Here is a 20128-nt window from a genome sequence, read left to right as displayed (position 1 = left end):
ATATCACATATGCTAGTTAGAGGAAAATATTAATCTACGTTTGTTTTTAACGGACACAAATATTTTGTCTACTAACATTTGTAACAGTTCCTGCAAATTTGACCAGCCCTTTTGTAACCTGAAAGAAACCTAAAACCCACTGAAGTTTAGGGAAATCTAAAGCCCACTCAGAGTTTTATATTCCCATCCTCCCTGTCAATTTTCAGCCCTAGCACTGGCTCCATAAAGAATGAACACTAAAGCAAAACATTTAAATTATGTCTGGACAACCTCTAGTGATGAATGAGTACCAGTTTGCTTACCCAAAAATAAACTGAGCCCCTCAACAGGATTTTGGGCCACTCAAGGGGAGCCTTATTCTCTCTTTCCTCCCCACCCCACCCAATTTATTCTTATTCTCTCCTATCAGTCAATTCCATCCCACAAGTGGCAAAAGCTTACCCTGGGGGCCAGGGGGCTGTGTGGATGTGAGAAGCCCACCTGGCCTCCCACTCCATACCCTCCATTTTGTTCAAAAGTGGAAAGAGATTCAGCCAATGCCTTGATGCTGTGACATCTTCTTCTGCTTGGGATCATGGGAGGTGAAGTCCACAAGAAGACATTCCAGAGTCCCCCTTTCGAGGTCGTAGCAGTGCCTATGGCCTGGCAGGGGGGTGCTCCAAAGAATCCTATGGTCCTTGGGACACTCTCTGGGGACCATAGGATTACTCTCCCCTTATCTCTTGCTTCTAGACATTCTGGCCCATTGTTACAGTTCTGTTCTATGCATGTTTACTCAGAGGCAAGTCTCATGTTGCCATTAGTTAGTATGCATGCCTATTCAGGAAATATATTCATTTCAAAACAAGAAAATTGATTTAAATCTATTTTTTCTTGGGAATTTAACATCAATCCACCCTGGTTGGAATGGCCTACACATCTTCCCAAGACTCACAGATCGCAAGTGTGTGCTTCCCTCATGCTGCTGGCAGATATCCCCACTAGCCTATGGCCCGGAAAGACAGGGAGTAGGTTTCTGAAAAAAAACAGCTTCTCAGAACTGAATTCCCTGTTTGCCCAGTTCCCTTCAAGGATAGAAGGGCCCAGCTTCCATCCACTGCTGAAGCAACCACAGCATGGGGTGGGGTTAGGCTCATTAAAAGTACACCCCTCAGGGCACTTCTGAGCCAAACCCCTCCAGTCTTCAGCAGTGATAGTCGCAGCTATCAGTGCTACCTTGCTAGTATTCAATGTAACTATCTTTGGAACATTCAGGCAATTGTTTCTTATCCTTCCGCAGGGTCCAAGAATGGATTTCATGTTGTATCACTACTAGCAGTTATACAAGAAAGGCCATAAATAACTCGGCCCCTATTTCAAGTGTTTGTCAGAAATCTCAGCTTTCAGGAAGACAATTTTGGATTATTTAGATTTTGCTACCTGCGTCAAGAAAAGGACAGGCAGAATTAACCCCAAAACATTTGGGCACAGATAGTTTCTCAGCTTTTAAGGATTTTTAATCTTAAGAACCCCCGTACTATTGTGGTTACCAGTGTTACAGGATTTTCTTGTTGGATTTAATCGCTTCATTTTCTAGTTTTCCCACAAATAATGACTATCAGAAACCTATGGTGCTTTTATGTAGTTTCCCTTGTCAAAATTAGGTTTAAATACACATAACACATTCTCCATTCAAATCAAATATCAGAGTCATGAACTAAGAACAAATCTCTTACAAACTTTATACCCTCTCCCCACTTTTCTTCTACACTCAACTGCCCCAAATCAGTCCCATTTAGGGCAAATAGTAAGGAAAACACACACTCAAAACCCAAGATGGGCAAGGATGCATACTTGTCCTGTCATATGATTCATGACATGTATGTGCAATCTCTGCTCCAAGCTGAAGGTAATGTCCAGCCTTATCGTCTCGGGAACCATCTGCTCCAAGTGCAAACATTCCACCAGCAAAGCATGTGAGATGGCCCATCTTTCTCTCAAGATGTCCATTCTTCCACTCCCCAATAAAAGTTAGGCCTCCATTGGACTTTCTGATAAGATGCTTCTCTATGGCCTGCAGAGAGAAATCAATACACTCCAGTTACTGGGAATGGCAAAAATATTCCATATTGTAACTGCATTTTATGATTTGTATTAAAATATTTTCCAAGATTTTTCTCTCTTGCTAGAAACCAAAGAACTACATACATATGCATACAATTGGATACACACAATAAACTCACAGAAGGGGAGCTGGGAGCTAATGAGCTGCTCTGCTTCTTCCCTCTCTGCCAAAGGGCGCAGTCGTGAAGGAAGTAATGTAGTACTTGCTCTGTCACACATGATGAGAGTTAAGCACCGAGTCCCCTTCATCCTTCCCCAAGAAAAGGTGTAGGGGGGAGCAGAGTTATAGCTTAGAGAGCCATACCTTAAATTCTTCTTCCCTTCCCCAGAGACTGGTTGGTGTGGGTATGGGCTGGTTAGCATTAGTGTGGAAGCAGCTTTTTTTCCTAAAGCAGGGGTGGGCAAATTGTGGCCCTCCCGAAGTTTTGGCTTTCAACTCCCACCATTCCTCACTACTAGCTATGCTGGCTAGGGCTGATGGGAATTGTAGGGCATTGTGTCCCCTCTGTCTAGCAATTCACTGGTGCTGTGTTCAGGTTGATTCCGTGCTTCGCTGAACTCTATTCTCATTGAAATACACAAATACACTCTGGCTTCTGTAAGACCTCTGGCTTCTGTAAGACTGTAGCACTTCAGCCAACAGACAGGAAGATCTACAAGACTATGGCTTGTATTTATTTTCCTGAGGTTGCTTCCATTTCTTCCCCAGGTTACTGTGAGGATGTGTGTCTGATTTTTGCACTAACCGGTAAGATTACTGTTCCTGCACATCTGCCTGTTTATTACTGGTCAAATACTGTTATTTGGCCAACTATTATTAACTGTAGAAAAAATATTCCATAAAACTAAGAACACTTCTGTTTGGGGGCAGTTTACCTTTTTAAATTTTATCATGGTGTCATTTGGTGGCAAGCGCATGAGTGAGGGCTACTTGCCCTGTAGCACTCAGGGCAAATCTTACAGCATAGCAAAGCTTCTCTCCAGTGGCTACCTCCTAGCAGTTAGTGTTGGACTAGGAGACCCTGGTTCAAATCCACATCCACACTCAGTCATAAAACCCACTGAATGACTTTGGGCCAATCCCTCTCTCAGCGTAACCTATCTCACATATTGTAAAAAAAAAAAATGGGACGGGAAGCCAAGTATGCTGCCCTGAGCATTCTGAAGGAAAGGAGGGGGATGCGGCTGGCATCTCCAAACAAGAAAAAAAATGTTTTCATTAATAGAGACCTAAACTAATATTCTTAAAAGTTATACATTAATTACTTGTTCTAATTTCATTGTTTCACAATAATAATTAATTTGTTTAGCGTAAGTATCAGTCCTGCTGTTGTTGTTGTGTTGCTAATGCTATATAAATAGCGGACTATTTTTGCACAATATTTTGGACAGTCAAATGCTGAGCCCTAATCTGATATCTTGTTCAGCAAGCTAGAAGTATAATAAATACCCTACTAGCAGTTCTTAAACTACTTTGCTTAGGACAATTTTATTATTATCATTTAATATTTATATCTCATTCTTCTGCTCACAGAGCATTCAGGGCAGTGAACAACATTTCCATGTAATGAAACAAATTGAGGCAGTCAGGGTTCTATGCTGTGTATGCAAAATTAATGAATATGGCTTAGAAACCAATCCTAAGTGGAGTTGGGGTGGTGGATCCTCTGCCACTTCCAAGGGAGAAGGGTGGCACTTACCTGTTTTTTTGTTCCTCGCAGCATTCCCACCCACCCACCCACCCACCTTTTCCTTCCTGTTGCTTTCAACAGGAGGTAAGATATCTAGGCCAGTCTGAGGCTGGTGTAGATAGGAAGTCTGATCCTGTGACCTCACAAGGCAATGCTCTGCCACTGGAGTCACCCATTTAGGGGTCTATCGCATGTGGTGTTCCCACCTGCAGACCCCTCCACAAGCTTCTTGACCTGATGTGCTCCCCCACCAGCAGAGCCTCTGTAAGCAGAAGGGCTTGTTTGCCCCATCCTAACCTCTACCATTCAGCGGATCTGTTAGTCACTACATTCAAATACTGATATAAACCCCTTGCACCTCAAGCAAATAAGTTGATGTGAAGAAAACTATAACTTGTTTGTAAACATTTAAGATGTGCCTGATCTCATCTGATCTCGGAAGCTAAGCAGGGTCAGCCCTGGTTAGTATTTGGATGGGATTCCGCCTGGGAATCAGGCTTCCTGCATCGAGCAGGGGGTTGGACTCGATGGTCTTGTAGGCCCCTTCCAACCCTATGATTCTATGATTCTAAGTCTACAGTCACAAAAAGCAGCACAAACCTGTGGATCGTGCTCTTGAATTTAAAAGCATAAATGATTCTTAGCATTATGTTGAAGATGCTAAAAAATACACCTTCTAAAACCCATCACAACAAAATATGTAGGTTGAACCTTCTATCAATGCTGATTAACTGAGAAATTCATGATTTAGAGATAGATACAAATTCTACCAATAATGTAAAAAAATTAATCATAGCACTGGCTGTAAAAGGAAGCAGAGCCCTGATACCTCTTTCTGCCAACCTCTTAATGCTACCCCTTGCAAATGATGTTCTTTGGAGCTCTCTGATTCAACAGCTACTCTGACACTGCAGTGCTTGTAGGAACCAAAAGGACCATAGTACTTTGCTTAAATCGAACCTTTAGGGTGCAATTACATAACTGATTGCACATGCTTAGCCATTAAAATGAATGAGCCTAGAAAGCCAGGGTCAGGATAACTATTTGTTCAGTTACAATATTGTTGAAGCAATTCAGAGTGGGAAGTCACAATCCAGTTCTTGCTATGTTCACAGAACCTACACAGCTGGTCATTTATGGTAAAACGTGATGCTTAATGGAGGCCTGCCCAACTTGTAATCTATCAGTCCCAATGCAACCCACTAGACAAGTGTTGTGGCCTGTAGGAGCTTGATGAACCTCCTGTTTTTGCCAGCTGCCTGAGACTGCAAAAACAGGGGTGGCGGGCGGGGGGAGTAAAGTTTATCAAGCATCTGGTAGGTCACAATATGTTGCTAGCAGGATGTGTGCAGTTTGGTGAACTTCATGTTTTCACACTAGTTTCAAACACTAATCAAAACAGAGAAAAATCTTGTATACCTGGCTGCTGTGAAAAAAGTTAAAAAGTAGATTATTTTGATTCTAAGGAAAAAAGTTTTTTTTTAAAAAAAATCAACATTTTTATTGTTGGAGGGGGGAATCAATGCACTATAATCACCTCAATAGCATCATCATACATTTTCCTTGCCTCCATGTCCATCTTATCTGACATCAACCAGGCTTTCAGCAAGTACTCATAGAAACTGTCTCCCAAACCACCCATGGATGTGTGATCTGCAACAAAAAGGGAGAGAGTATGTGTGAAAATGGGTGTATGCAATACTACCTGGATTTGCAAAGGCAAAACCCTCAGTCTGGATAAACTAATGATTTAAAACTATTTTAATCCACTCCAGCAATAAATTCAATAGAACCGAGGTTCTCCTGGTTCTCATTTTCTTGGAACCTACTTCTACAAGCCTTGTGGTTTAAATATTTAGCATTCTGAATACATATCATTTTGCATCACTCAATTAGACGAAATGAACTTCAACACAAGGAGAGAAAAGAACTTTGTTTCTATGATTGTTCACAATCCAGTAGTTGTCCATTGCCAAATGTTTGACATTCAATGCTCAGACTAAACCCTCCCACCATCAAAATGAGGAACAGTGGACTTTTCTGCATAATGTATAGTGGGGAACGGATGGCCTATGGGCTGGATCTGGCCCATGGGGCCTGCCTGTCCAGCTCCCAGCCTCTCCTCCACAGCCCTGTCCCCTTCTCCTCTGCCCCTCTCCTCCCTGCATGATGCCATCCCCATGAAGATCACCGCTCCCCTGGCTGGCAATTAAGACTTGAAAAAGCATCCCATCAGTTCCAATGGGAGGCTTTTTTCAAACCTAATTGCTGCAGGGGATGGGGGAGAGTGAGAAAGTCTGGATGTATGTGAATATGTATGAATGGGTGTTCTCTGGATGTGTGTGCTGTGCATGTGTGTTATGAGTGTGTATGTGTATGGATGAGATTACACCATGCTTTTGAGGAACAGGAATGAGCAGGAGCAAGCCTGAATTCATTTACTCCCTTCTCCACTTCCCCCATGCATGAGAGTAGGAGATTAGAAGTTTGCATTTCTAGTTAGCAACAAACCATAGCTTGTGTTTCATCTGAATAGAGCAAGCTATGGTTTACACAAGCTATAGTTTGCCCTCAAACCAGGATCCCAGGCCATGATTTAATTTTGATTTGAGGACATACCACGTTTTGTGAAAACGTATTATGCTATATTTAGACAAAATTTGCTGCAAACTAGAAGCAAAAGCTTCTAATCTCCTCGCTTGATGGGCAAAGAGTGAGCCCAAAGCTTGCTGTGGCTTGCTCTTGGAACAACATGCCAGCAGCTTAATCAGTGTTATAACTTCTGAGTGGAATCTAACATTGCACAAGTGGATGTCTGTTTGTGTGAAGAGACTTTCTCCTCTTCTTGCCATGCAACCCCCCATACCCCACAAAAACTGTTCCAGAGGGTTTTCCAACCCTCTGGAGCAGATTTTGAAGGTGTGTGGGGGGCTGCAAGTGGGAAGGGGAAATCCCCCCTCCCCATTCTGCTGGCAAAAGTTGTTCCGTAAGCAGGATGAGTTAACTGGATTCCACCACCTATATTTATATCTACTCAATATGGCACCTCATCATGCTTAGCTCATTACACACTAGTTCCACCGCATGCATTATCTTGGTCCCCCTCATCCGCAGCCTACTCAAATGCCTTGCTCTTCTGTCATTTCCTTAAAACCCTCATGAAATGCTTGATACATTTGCTTGATTTGATGGATACATTTTATTAGACAACTGTGCACCTTGATTTTTCCTTGGGTTCATCGACCTCTGTGCAGATGAGATGTACAAATTTCCATTTCACTATTACAGTAAAGCTTTCCTTGCTTCTTTACACTGTCAACGGGCCCATGGCTCTCTATTTGAGCATATGCTGTGCCTATAGAATGTTTCAGTTCAGTCCTAAGCAACTCCAGTGAAAGAACCTCAAGTAACAGACTAGAAAAACACTTGGTTTCCAATTCTACTTCAGAGGCAAATGATGCTTCGGACACTTGCTTTGGACATCCTGTCAAACTGTAATTACCATCAACCAGGAAGCTGGAGCATGAAGTTGGAGCATGCAAAGGGAGGAGGGAACATGGGAGCATGAAGCCTGTTCATGATGGCTAAACCATTTTTTGGCTGTGATGTCTGAACTGGTTTTGTCATTCATGAGAAGGAAATACTCACGCTGCCCCCAACGCCCAGTCCTTGGATTCAAGTAGTTTGGATAAAGCCCATTAGGGCGGTCCATTTTCTGAAGTAGTTTACGAATATGCATGACCTAAATGAAATAAAAAAGTCATCACCACAGCATATATATTTAGAAGTATACACATTTTAACATTAGTGCATTACTTCTATGTTATCATGTCAGTGTCATGAAAAATCTTAAAACCCACACCTGAAAGGAAGTACAAAACTAACCTTTTCATAGTAGACAGGATTGCCAGTTAGGTAGCTCAGGTGTACAAATTCCATGTGAAGTGTACCAAACTCTGACAGGATGCTGCTGCCAGCAGAAGCCCAGCCCCAATTGCGACCTACACCACTGGTAAGAGAAAGAACTAATTGGAAAGTGAATGGAAAAAACAAAGAAAAACATATATGTGAAATAAATTAAGAAAAAACAATGTCGAAGAACCAACAGTGAAAGTATCACACAGAATCTTGAGTACTGCAGACAGCTTAACATGACACCACAGCTGTTACAAAAAGAAATGCATCATACCATGTATATACTGAATATGCAGAGAATCCCTCAGCAGCCCTTGAGCGGTCCTAATCTACTAGGAATTGCCAAACATATGCTTTTCACTACTGCTGATTGCCAGTATGCTCCTCTCCCTAAATCTCATACCTTTTCAGATTCACCATTGCCCAAGGAATCCCTGTGGGTGTATTGAAGGCAGGAAGAAGTTTTCCTGCTAACTGCACTGCTTTTGTCTTGAATACCTGAAACAGAAGAAAGATGGTTGAACCATTGTCCATTATTTACAGTGCAATCCTGGACACATCTGTTCAGGAGTAAAACCCACTCAGTTCAATGTAACTCACCCCCAGGTAAGTGTGTATAAGTCCATAACCCTTTCTTGGAGCTGAAGGAACACTCCAGCCACACACTCACATACACCTGTACCTAGTCCTTAAGGGAAAGAGACACCCTTCTATAAACAGCCCCTTAGCCATCTCCTCCTCACCTCTCCACTGACAGGAAGGTGTGGGCATACAGAGATCCTGCCTGCTAATTCACATATACCCAGCCATGGCAATACTGACAACACTTCACTCCAAGCCTCTGGACAATTCTCCCAGCAGGTATAATACTTATACAGGTACTAAATAATATCAGTGTCAACATCTTTCCATCGCTGCTTGCAAGGGCAGGAAGCTCTACAGCGCTGCAAGCCAAGTGAGACCCAGTGCTTCTGCTGCTGCTGCCTTGCTGGGGTTCGACCTCCACCTGTGGGACTTCTGCTCTGCCTCCTTGCAGACCCAGGTCCAGCCAAGTGCCTCCCCACTCCCAGCTGCAACATTTGTGGGAGCTGGGGCATAAAACACAGGCTCCAGTGGGGGCAGGACCACCGCTGGCGGGAGTCGCCAACTAAGGGGGTGACACCAAAGGGGGGTCACCCACTGGGGAAGCCACTTTGGGGGAACACGAGGGCGAGGGCCGGTCCCCCTGCTTGAAAGGAGGGAGGGGGACTGCTTGCCTCAGTGTGGACTGCAGGATGCCTGCACTAGAGAGTCTGTTTCCCGCCTCCCAGCTGAGCAGAGCAGAGCAGAGCAAGCTGCTCCAGCTGGTCCAGGGACTACAGAAGCAGGCAAGCTCCCAGAGAGCGAGTGAACAGGGGGAGCAAACAGGAGTTGGCCAGGGGAGTTGCAGTGGTTGAAGAGACAAAGGAGACAAAGGAGACAGAGGCTAAGAGGTAAGTGGGTTGCAGGAAGCCCAGGGCGCTGCCCTTTATCCTTCTGACTGGCTGTGAGCTCACCAGGAGCTTCTGAGAGCTCCAACTGAATTGGAGGGGTGTGGCCTGAGTACTCCCAGCAGCTGACTGGGCGGGAAGCTTCAGTCTGTTTCCCGCCTCCCAGCTGAGCAGAGCAGAGCAGAGCAAGCTGCTCCAGCTGGTCCAGGGACTACAGAAGCAGGCAAGCTCCCAGAGAGCGAGCGAACAGAGCGAGCGAACAGGGGGAGCAAACAGGAGTTGGCCAGGGGAGTTGCAGTGGTTGAAGAGACAAAGGAGACAAAGGAGACAGAGGCTAAGAGGTAAGTGGGTTGCAGGAAGCCCAGGGCGCTGCCCTTTATCCTTCTGACTGGCTGTGAGCTCACCAGGAGCTTCTGAGAGCTCCAACTGAATTGGAGGGGTGTGGCCTGAGTACTCCCAGCAGCTGACTGGGCGGGAAGCTTCAGTCTGTTTCCCGCCTCCCAGCTGAGCAGAGCAGAGCAGAGCAAGCTGCTCCAGCTGGTCCAGGGACTACAGAAGCAGGCAAGCTCCCAGAGAGCGAGCGAACAGAGCGAGCGGACAGGGGGAGCAAACAGGAGTTGGCCAGGGGAGTTCGGCAGGGGAGGTCAAGGGGGAGGCCCCTAACATTTTTTTTTTATTTTTTTTTTACTAACTTTTTTTCATTTATTTGTCTTGTAACACACACTTCCACACCAGTGGGACTCTGCTTTTAACCTCTACTGAGTAGAGGAGCAGGCACAGGCTAGTCTAGAACAATCACAAAGCTAGACACAAAAAGGGAAAAGAGGCAATGGAAGGACAAGACTCTCCAGTGGTGGTGACCTGCAAGGTGTGTGCAATGTTTGTTTTCTTGCCTGAGAACAACATGGCCTACACCTGCAACAAGTGCAAGTTGATCACGCTGCTGGAGGAAAAAGTAAGTGGACTGGAGCGGCGACTGTCAACCCTCCGGGGAATAAGAGAACACGAAGAGTTCTTGGACAGAATGGGGGAACTACAGCAGCAAAGGGCAGACCAGAAGCTTGAAGAGCAACAGCAAGATGAGGCAGTGGGAAATGCTGAGATGAAAAAAAATGGAGTAGAGGATACTCCGTGGAAAACGGTGACAGTTAGGAGAAGAAGAACTAGACGCCACTCTGCACCAGTGGAAGCGGTGGAGCTGTGGAACCGATTCCAGGTACTTGCAGATGAGACTGGAGGACAGCCTGCAGAGGAAGAATCACAGGGGAACCTGCATGAGAGTGAGCAAGAGGCTAAAGGTCAGTCAAACAGAGGCGATGAAACCCAGGCCTACAAGAAGAAGAAGAGAAGAGTGGTAGTAGTGGGAGACTCCTTGCTGCGTGGGATCGAGACCCAAGTATGTCGCGAAGACCCGTGGACTCGCCAGGTATGTTGTCTCCCGGGAGGACAGATTAGAGACGTGACTGAAAGGTTGCCTGCACTCATAAAGCCCACTGACAGGTATCCCTTTCTTCTCATCCATGTGGGAACAAATGATACTGCCAAGCGGAGCTACGAAGAGATCACGTCAGACTTTGAAGCTTTGGGAAGGAAACTCAAGAACTTTGGGGCCCAGATAGTTTTCTCATCCATCCTTCCAGTAGTTAGAAGAGGGATAGAAAGGGAACGAAAAATACTCCGGGTGAATGACTGGCTACGAAGGTGGTGCCGACGAGAGAGATTTGGATTCTGGGACCACAGGCTATACTTCCTGGAAGATGGGCTGTTGGCTAGGGATGGGTTGCACCTCACAAAGGCTGGGAAGAATGTGTTTGGCCACAGCATGAAGAACTTCATCAGGAGGGCTTTAAACTGAATCCTACGGGGAAGGGAGATGTAATGTTGGGGGTAACAATGGACGTAGGCGCATGCACTGCAATGGAGAGAACAGCTCTGATAGCGCCCAATAATAGTCTTCAGACACAGGTAGGAAGAAAGCCAGACTATGAAGCACATGGTCATCGATGTCTATATACTAATGCCCAGAGTATGGGAAACAAACAGAACGAACTTGAACTCTTAATACAGGAGGGAAATTATGACTTGATAGGTATAACTGAGACTTGGTGGGATGACTCTCATGACTGGAATACAGCAGTTGAAGGATATAACTTGTTCAAAAAGAACAGGAGGAACAGAAAGGGAGGCGGGGTTGCACTGTATGTGAAAAATACATATCTCTGCACAGAAATACAGGAGGAGGAGCTTGGTAGCCCCATCGAGAGCATCTGGGTTGAAATAAATGGAGCAAAGAATAAAAGGAACCTGGTGGTCGGAGTCTACTACCGGCCACCCAATCAAGGAGAAGACAAGGATGAAACTTTTGAAAAGCAAATAGCCAATGTTTTAAGGAAGCATGATGTAGTAGTAATGGGGGACTTCAATTTCCCCGATATTTGTTGGGAGACAAATTCTGCAAAACATGGCCCCTCCAGGAAATTCCTGACTTGTGTGGAGGATAACTTCCTCCTACAGAAAGTAGAGGAAGGAACTAGAGGATCGGCTATCCTTGACTTGATCCTAACCAACAGAGATGACTTAGTGGATAAAGTAGCAGTTACAGGAACTCTGGGGGAAAGCGACCATGTTGTACTTGAGTTCTTGGTTCTAAGGGAAGCAAAAGCCGAGTGTACTCAAACGCGTACCCTGGATTTTAGGAAAGCTGATTTTAATAAACTCAGAACAATGATCAGTAAGGTCCCATGGCAAGCAATGCTAGCGAGAAAAGGAGTCCAAGATGGGTGGGAACTTTTAAAAAAGGAAATTCTCAAGGCACAATCACAAACAATTCCAACAAGAAGAAAAGGTGGAAGACAACAGAAGAAGCCAATGTGGCTTCACAAAAAGCTTAGGGATGACCTGAAAACAAAAAAGGACACATATAGGAAGTGGAAAGAAGGCCAAGTAACAAAGGAAGAGTACAGGCAGGTAGCACAGAATTGCAGGGATGGCATCAGGAAGGCTAAAGCGGAGAACGAGGTGAGGTTAGCGAGGGATGCTAAAAACAACAAAAAGGCTTTCTTCAGCTACGTGCATAGTAAAAGGCAGAGGAAAGAAATGGTTGTTCAGCTATTAAATAAGGATGGCAAAATGATAACAGAGGACAAAGAAAAGGCAGAGGTGCTCAATTCCTACTTTGGCTCAGTCTTCTCCCAAAAGAGGGTCTATGACCCCCCTGGCAAAGGCGAAGTACAGGCTGAAGGGGCAGGATTGCAGCTTGAGATCGACAGGCATATGGTCAAGGAACACCTCATTACTTTGAATGAGTTCAGATCTCCAGGGCCAGATGAACTGCATCCTAGAGTCATAAAGGAACTGGCAGAAGAACTCTCAGAACCGCTGTCTATTCTCTTTGAGAAATCATGGAGGACCGGGGAAGTGCCAGATGACTGGAGGAGGGCTAACGTTGTCCCTATCTTCAAAAAGGGTAAAAAGGAGGAACCTGGGAACTACAGACCAGTCAGTCTGACATCAATCCCTGGGAAAATTCTGGAGCAGATCATAAAGCAATCCATCTGGAAGCACCTTGACAACAATGCCGTGATTACTCGAAGCCAACATGGATTTGTCAAAAACAAGTCCTGCCAGACAAATCTGATCTCATTTTTTGATCAAGTCACCTCCCTTGTAGACCGTGGGAATGCTGTAGACATCATATACCTCGACTTCAGCAAAGCTTTCGACAAAGTGCCCCATGATATCCTGATGAGCAAACTAGCTCAAAGTGGGCTAGATGAAACAACGATCTGGTGGATCCACAGTTGGCTACAGAATCGGACTCAAAGAGTGCTTATCAATGGGACCTTCTCAAGCTGGGGAGAGGTAACGAGTGGGGTACCGCAGGGCTCAGTCCTGGGCCCAGTGCTCTTCAATATTTTTATTAATGACTTGGAGGATGAGGTGCAGGGAATGCTGATCAAATTTGCAGATGACACAAAATTGGGAGGGATAGCTAATACTTTGGAAGACAGAAACAAAATTCAAAGTGATCTGGATAGACTGGAGTGCTGGGCAGAAAACAACAGAATGGCATTTAATAGGGACAAATGCCAAGTTCTGCACCTAGGAAAAAGAAACCAAATGCACAGTTACAAGATGGGGGATACGTGGCTCAACCACACTACGAGCGAGAAGGATCTTGGAATTGTCGTCGATCACAAGCTGAATATGAGCCAACAATGTGATGTGGCTGCAAAAAAGGCAAATGCTATTTTGGGCTGCATTCATAGAAGCATCGCTTCCAAATCCCGGGAAGTACTAGTTCCCCTCTACTCAGCACTGGTTAGGCCTCATCTGGAGTACTGTGTCCAGTTCTGGGCACCACACTTTAAGAAGGATGCAGACAAACTGGAGAGGGTTCAAAGGAGGGCAACAAAGATGATCAGGGGACTGGAAACAAAGCCCTATGAAGAGAGACTGAAAGAACTGGGCATGTTTAGCCTTGAGAAGAGAAGACTGAGGGGAGATATGATAGCACTCTTCAAGTACTTGAAAGGTTGTCACAGAGAAGAAGGCCAGGATCTCTTCTTGATCATCCCAGAGTGCAGGACACGGAATAATGGGCTCAAGTTACAGGAAGCCAGATTCCGACTGAACATCAGGAAAAACTTCCTGAGTGTCAGAGCAATACGGCAATGGAACCAATTACCTGGGGAGGTGGTGGGCTCTCCCACACTGGAGGCCTTCAAGACGAGGCTGGACAGCCATTTGTCAGGGATGCTCTGACTTGGATTCCTGCATTGAGCAGGGGGTTGGACTCGATGGCCTTGTAGGCCCCTTCCAACCCTACTATTCTATGATTCTATTCTATGTGCTTTTTAAAGAAGCAGGGAGGTACTGGGAGCCAGGGAGTGGCCGTTCTGGTTCTTCAGGGCAGAGGGAGATACGGAGGGGGGAGACAGTCACACTCTAAAGGCACAGTGTATACCAACAGAGTGCTGACTGACCCCAAATTGTCCCCCAACTCAAATAACCTGGATGGCTCTGGCAACAGACCCCCTGGGTTGAAACTGCTGCTGCTGCTGAATGCCAGGTCAGTGAATGGTAAAACAACAGCTATCCAGGACTTGATCCTGGATGAACACACCAACCTGGCCTGTATTACAGAGACCTGGTTGGATGAAGGGGGGGGGGATCTCTCTCAGCTCTGCCCTCCAGGGTTCTCTGTCCAGCAGCGGGCAAGACCTGGGGGGTGGGTAAGTGGAGTAACAGTAGTCTATCAGGATTCGGTCCCCCTGACCAGGTGCCCTATCCCACAGTCTGCTGGGTTCGAGTGTGTGTATTTGAAGGTGGGTGCCCGGGATTGAATAGGGATTCTGTTGATGTACCGTCCACCTCCGCTGCTCAACAGGCCCCCTTCCTGAGCCAGACAGGGAAGTCTCGGGGTTGGGGTTGGAGAGCCCTCAGCTTGTTTTGCTGGGGGATTTCAACATCCATGCTGAGGCTGCCCTGTCGGGAACGGCTCAGGACTTCATGTCCGCCATGACAACCATGGGACTGTCCCAAAAGGTACCTTGCCTAGTTATGCTGTACCATTCTCTATGGGTACAAAAAGTCTGGAGAACAATCTTCTGTTGCCTAGAGAAAGAGGAGCGCACCTTAAGTAGGAAGTCAAGGTCCAGCTATAAGGGCAACCGGAATGGTCAACATGATAGGAGAAACATTACAGAAGAAAACTAAATCCAGAAGTGCAAAAGGCTCTCTAGTCAGGGCATGGAGTACAACATTTAGACCCCAGGTTAGGAATCAGTGGCCTTCAGACTATGAATGGGGGGATGCCCAGAAATCCTGGGTGGCTTACTCAAAGCACGTGGATGTACTACTTAACCCTTGCCACACTTTCTCACTCAAAATCCCCCACCCTGTGCCGATTTGTTATGCTACCCACCAGTGGAAACAAAGTGTTGGGAAGGGGGGAAATAGTAAGAAGCTTGGGAGTGCTCTCTGATCCTATGCTGTTGCTGGATCTTCAGGTAGCAGCAGTGGCAAGGAGTGCATTTGCACAATTACACTTGGTATGCCAGCTGCGATCCTTCCTGAGTCGGTCTGACATGTCAAGAGTTATCCACGCCTTGATTACATTATGTTTAGACTACTGCAATGGACTCTCTTTGAAGAGCATCCAGAAATACAAACTGCTAACCTAACCAGTGCACAGTATCAGGACCATAATACACCTGCCTTGAAAGACCTGCACTGGTTGCCAGTGGCTTTCTAGGCTCAATTCAAGGTGTTGGTTTTAATCTTTAATGCTCTAAAATGGCTTAGGGCCTGGCTATCAAAGGGACCACCTGTCTTGTTATGAACCTGTCCAGTTATTAAGATCTGCAGGAGAGGCTCTTTTATACCATCACCCACAAAAGCCCATTTGTCAGGCATGCATGAAAGGTCTTTCTCCTGTATCACTCCCCAACTGTGGAACATGCTCCCTCAAGAACTATCATTTGTCCCCACTCTCTTGGCTTTTAGAAAGGCTGTGAAGACACATCTTTTTAATCTACCTTTTAATTGATGTAGTTTTAATGTTCTAATGTTTTTCTGTTTTAATGTTATTTTTATTGTTTATTGTTTTAAATTGCTGTGCATGCCTTGATTGCTTTTTAGCAAATAAGGTGGCATATCAACATAAGCAAGTAAGTAAATAAGTAGGGAAACAGATGGAGAGAAAAGGCCTAAGAACTGTGGCCAAGAACCCAAATGTGATGCCAAAAAAAAGCTGGTTTATCCATCCTGAATACGTATACAAATTAAGCAAGCTAGCACAGATTTTCTTAGTATGCAAGGGAAGGGACAATGTGTTTCTCAGAGAACCAAAGCACCCTTTACCAAATCCCAAATCACGAGATTTCACTTTACTGCCGCTTCTAATTAAAATGAAGAGAGATTCTCAGGATGCTGATTTCTGTGACCAATACCAAATTCTGTGTTTCTTCTGGACTTGCACTGAATTTCTAAATACATGTAGGCCATGGCTACATCCATGATTACTTACCAAACAGACAATGAAGTGGCAAGAAAACAAGATTTTGCATTGTTTAAGACATTTCTGTGATGAACTGCACACATTTCCACAAATATATAATAATTCATTTACCTCCTGTCCTGACAGGTAATAGGCTGCAAGTAAGCCACCAATGAAACGGATATTGACTTCAAAGACAGATACCTCTGAATTCTTGGAACAGAAAAAAGGGAGATTCTTTAAGCTTGATGATAGTACAGTGCATTTACATTTAACACACATTCTTATGGGCTCCTCTATCAGCTCTTTTGGTTATATTAATTCATGTGACAGGATGGTACAGATTTTGGAGTCAGTGATACCTACTGAATGGATAAGCACATTAACAGCATAACCCTTTGGCTGAGAGTCTGCAAATGTCATGGTAAATCTGAATCACCTCGTGAAAAGCAGAAGTCTCATAAGGCTGCCAGCCCTTTCCCTCTACATTGCTACAATGGCCCAGCCAAAGACATTAAACCATGGCTAAGGAAGCTTAACTATGCTTCAGTGGATGTCTGAACTGGCAAATCATGGCTTATGATCAGCCAGCAGGCAGAATCAGAAATTGTTCATGTCAATTACGATTTGGTATGATGTCTGAACTGACCAACTATAGTTAATGCCATCACCATTGAGTGGAATCACCCAGAGTTTTGGAGTGCGTTGCCATCAGTATGCTGATGACACACAGTTCTACTTCTCCTCTTCATCTGCATGAGGTGAAGCTGTGGATGTGCTAGATCAGTGCCTGGCTGCAACAACAGACTGGCTGATAAACTGAGAGCTTCTCTACATGAGTCTGTTAATCTGCTGTATCTACTTTCAGTTTTGTCACAAAACTGAGATCTGAGCACTCCACGAAGAGCATTTCCTTTCCTGCTTTTCTGCTATATAACCTCAGGCGGCACTGCAGTATAGTGGAACAGTGCAATTAAAGAAATGAAAAAAGCATTTTCTTTTGCTTTCATAAATTATTATTCACAAATCATAACTGCTCTAAAACAACTTGCAGAAAGGGCTGTTTAAAAACAGAAATGAAACTGGAGGGCCACTATATCGTCTAAAGAACCCGTGAACAACTCTGAGTAGGGAGGGAATGATGAGCACACAACAAATGCCTTATGTAGAAAAGCTCTGAAACTCATTCCAGACAAGACTGAGATGCTGTTAATAGGTGGTTCTTCTGACAAGATAGATGGTATTCATCCTGTTCTAGATGGGGTTGCACTCCCCCGAAGGAGCAGGTTCATAGCTTACGGATTCTCCTAGAGCCGTCTTTGTTACTTGAAGCTCAGGTGGCCTCAGTGGCACCGAGTACCTTCTACCAGGTTTGGAAGGTGGCCCAGCTACGCCGCTGGACAGGGATAACCTGGCTATCAGTAGTCTATGCTCTGGTAACCTCCAAGTTAAATGCAATGCGCTCTACATGGGGCTGCCCTTCAAGACTCTTCAGAAGCTGCAGCTTGTGCAAAATGTAGCAGCCAGGTTAATTTCAGGGACCAGAAGATCTGAGCATATAGTAACGATTCTGGGCCACTTGCACTGGATGCCATATGTTTCTGAGCCCAATTCAAGGTGCTGGTTTTAACCTTTAAAGCCCTACATGGCTTGGGACTGCAATACCCGATGAAGCACCTCTCCCAGTATGAACCTACCCAGACACTACAAACAACATCTGAGGCCCTCTTCTGAGTGCCTCCTCTGAGGTAAGCTCAGAGGCTGACAACAAGGAAGAGGGCCTTCTTAACAGTGCTCCCCCCATTCTGGAATGCTCTCCCCACTGAGGTCTGCATGGCACCAACACTGTCATCTTTCTGGTGCCAGGTTAAGATGGTCCTCTACTCCCAGGCATCTGATGGCATCTGATGAGGCATTTATGTGAGTTTTTATCAGGAACAGTATCTTACTGTAACCCTTTTAGTGGTTTCAAATTGTTTTTAAAATTTTGTACATTAAACATTTTTTATTATCTTGTATTTGTGGCTTATAATTTTTGTGAACTGCTGAGAGAGCTTTGGCTATTGGATGTTATAGAAATGAAATAAATAAATAAATAAATAAATAAATAACAACTTCTTCACTAGAAGTTTCTGCACCACAGAAATAGGGGTACTAAAAAGATGGAAAATGAACTCAAACCCATGGAATCCTTTCACAAAGGCGGCTTTTAAATTTGTACTAAAATGCTTTCTTGTTTAAACACTACTGTAAGAATATTTTAAATCAAATTACTTTTTAAAATGTAGGTGAGACCTTTTTTCATGCAAATTAAAAGAAACAAACAAACACAGGGCTAAAATGGTGCCAACCTGAAAGATAATGGGGAAAGTATGAAGTGAACAGATAAGAGCCTAACCACATGAAACCTCACTAAATATATTTAAACCACATCTCTTTAAAAAGACTGAAAAGCAGTGTTAAGGTGATATATGTCAGTGGAGATCACTGCTGATCACCAGTCCTGTGGGTAGAAGTGTCCTTCAGGTACCCTGGTCTCAAACCATAAAGGCCACTGAAGGTCAAAAGTAGCACTTTAAATTGGGCCTGGAAACAGACTAGAAGACTGTTTCCCACAAGCTTCTCCAGACAGGGATTAGTTAATTCACATACTAAAAGAAGTCCTACTTACCACACTGAAATCAAGGTGATTGTCAATCCATTCCTGCCCTTCTCTGAATTCATCATGAAGGCCCATAATATAGAGGGTATCCAGGGCATCTACTATAGTAGCACCTAGTTGTGAATTTCCTACAGGTGAAAAACAAGAATTTTCATTAGAAATGTTTCGCTTACTGCCATTCTCTTCTCTTCCCACATCACTATGATTTATTCCTAAACTGCAACTACGGTCCCAGCTCACACAGGAGCTCATACCACAGTTGAGGAGTGACACAGGACGAAGTCCTTTCATGCATGCTCAAGAAATGGGCCTTTGTAGGTAATGGTGCTGTCAAAAGGGCCTCTCCTGCAGGTTTTAATACCTGAGCAGATTCATAACAAGACAAGCGGTCCCTTAGAACTCTAGGTTCTAAGCAGTTTAGGGCTTTAAAGGTTAAAATCTTCAATTGAGCCTGGAAAGCAGTTGCAAGGTCTTTCAAGTTACAAGGTCTTTCAAGACAGGTGTAATAAGGTCCTGATACTGTGCACTGGTTAGCAGCCTTTGTTCCTGACTTACGAATCCTGGCTAAACAAACTATTTCTGATTTGTTTAGCCACTCATGTTAGTGGGGGGGAATGGGCTGTGTGCAACAGCACACAACTTATTCTTAGTAAGCCAGGATTTCCCCAAATCCTGTTCTGTGAGAAAATGGCCACTGACTCTTTCAGCCACCTCATATGACCAAGAATCCTGTAACAGACAACTCCAAGTTTTCAGTAAGATATTCTGTCCTCATCAAAAATCATGACATTCTCACATTTGAGTCTCTAGGCAATATCACATCCATATTTTTCTCTAAGCACAAATATTTATAGCATGCTATCGTTCAAAACTCTTGAGATTCATCCTATGTTCTTAACTCGGCAGCTGCAGAAACACTATAGTGCCTCATGCACCTCCATACAGCCTGCCCACAGGTGATTTAGCAATAATGTCAATGCTACCACCCCACCCCCAAAATCTATTGCTAAAAAATTGTTAAAATTATACCACTTTGTATTCTTGGTATAAATAGTTAATATTCTTCACTCAGTATTTTTAAAGTAGCAATGTACGTTAATCAAAAATGTTAAATGACTACTGTAAATTCAAAGAGTGGAAGTAATATGTAATATATGAAATAAACATTGAGTTTTTTGTTACTGAAACAGAAGGAAATATGGGTGGTGATGTAGGATCATTTTAAGTATTTTGCATTTCTTAATCTAAGAGGAGTTGCTCACATCAGTGACAAATTAATGTAAATATA

General features: G+C 44.4%; 1 protein-coding gene across 6 annotated transcripts in view; it reads right to left on the bottom strand.

Moving 5' to 3' along the window:
- The window catches only part of MAN1A2 (mannosidase alpha class 1A member 2), a 79283-nt gene that overhangs the window by 28380 nt on the left and 30775 nt on the right, over positions 1-20128 (bottom strand). For all 6 annotated transcript variants that reach the window (XM_084835264.1, XM_084835269.1, XM_084835265.1 and 3 more), the window contains exons 4-10: positions 18850-18968; positions 16311-16391; positions 8113-8207; positions 7680-7803; positions 7443-7536; positions 5332-5447; positions 1834-2053 (exon numbers count right to left, since the gene is read on the bottom strand). In XM_084835264.1, the coding sequence (XP_084691390.1) occupies positions 1834-2053; positions 5332-5447; positions 7443-7536; positions 7680-7803; positions 8113-8207; positions 16311-16391; positions 18850-18968 (849 nt within the window). The remainder of the gene's footprint in view (positions 1-1833; positions 2054-5331; positions 5448-7442; positions 7537-7679; positions 7804-8112; positions 8208-16310; positions 16392-18849; positions 18969-20128) is intronic.

The sequence above is a fragment of the Heloderma suspectum genome, chromosome 2 (genome assembly GCF_057233095.1).
Source record: "Heloderma suspectum isolate Gila_16-S chromosome 2, 16-S_ref, whole genome shotgun sequence".
In the NCBI taxonomy this organism is placed as follows: domain Eukaryota; kingdom Metazoa; phylum Chordata; class Lepidosauria; order Squamata; family Helodermatidae; genus Heloderma; species Heloderma suspectum.
This window is presented reverse-complemented; position numbering and strand designations above follow the sequence as displayed.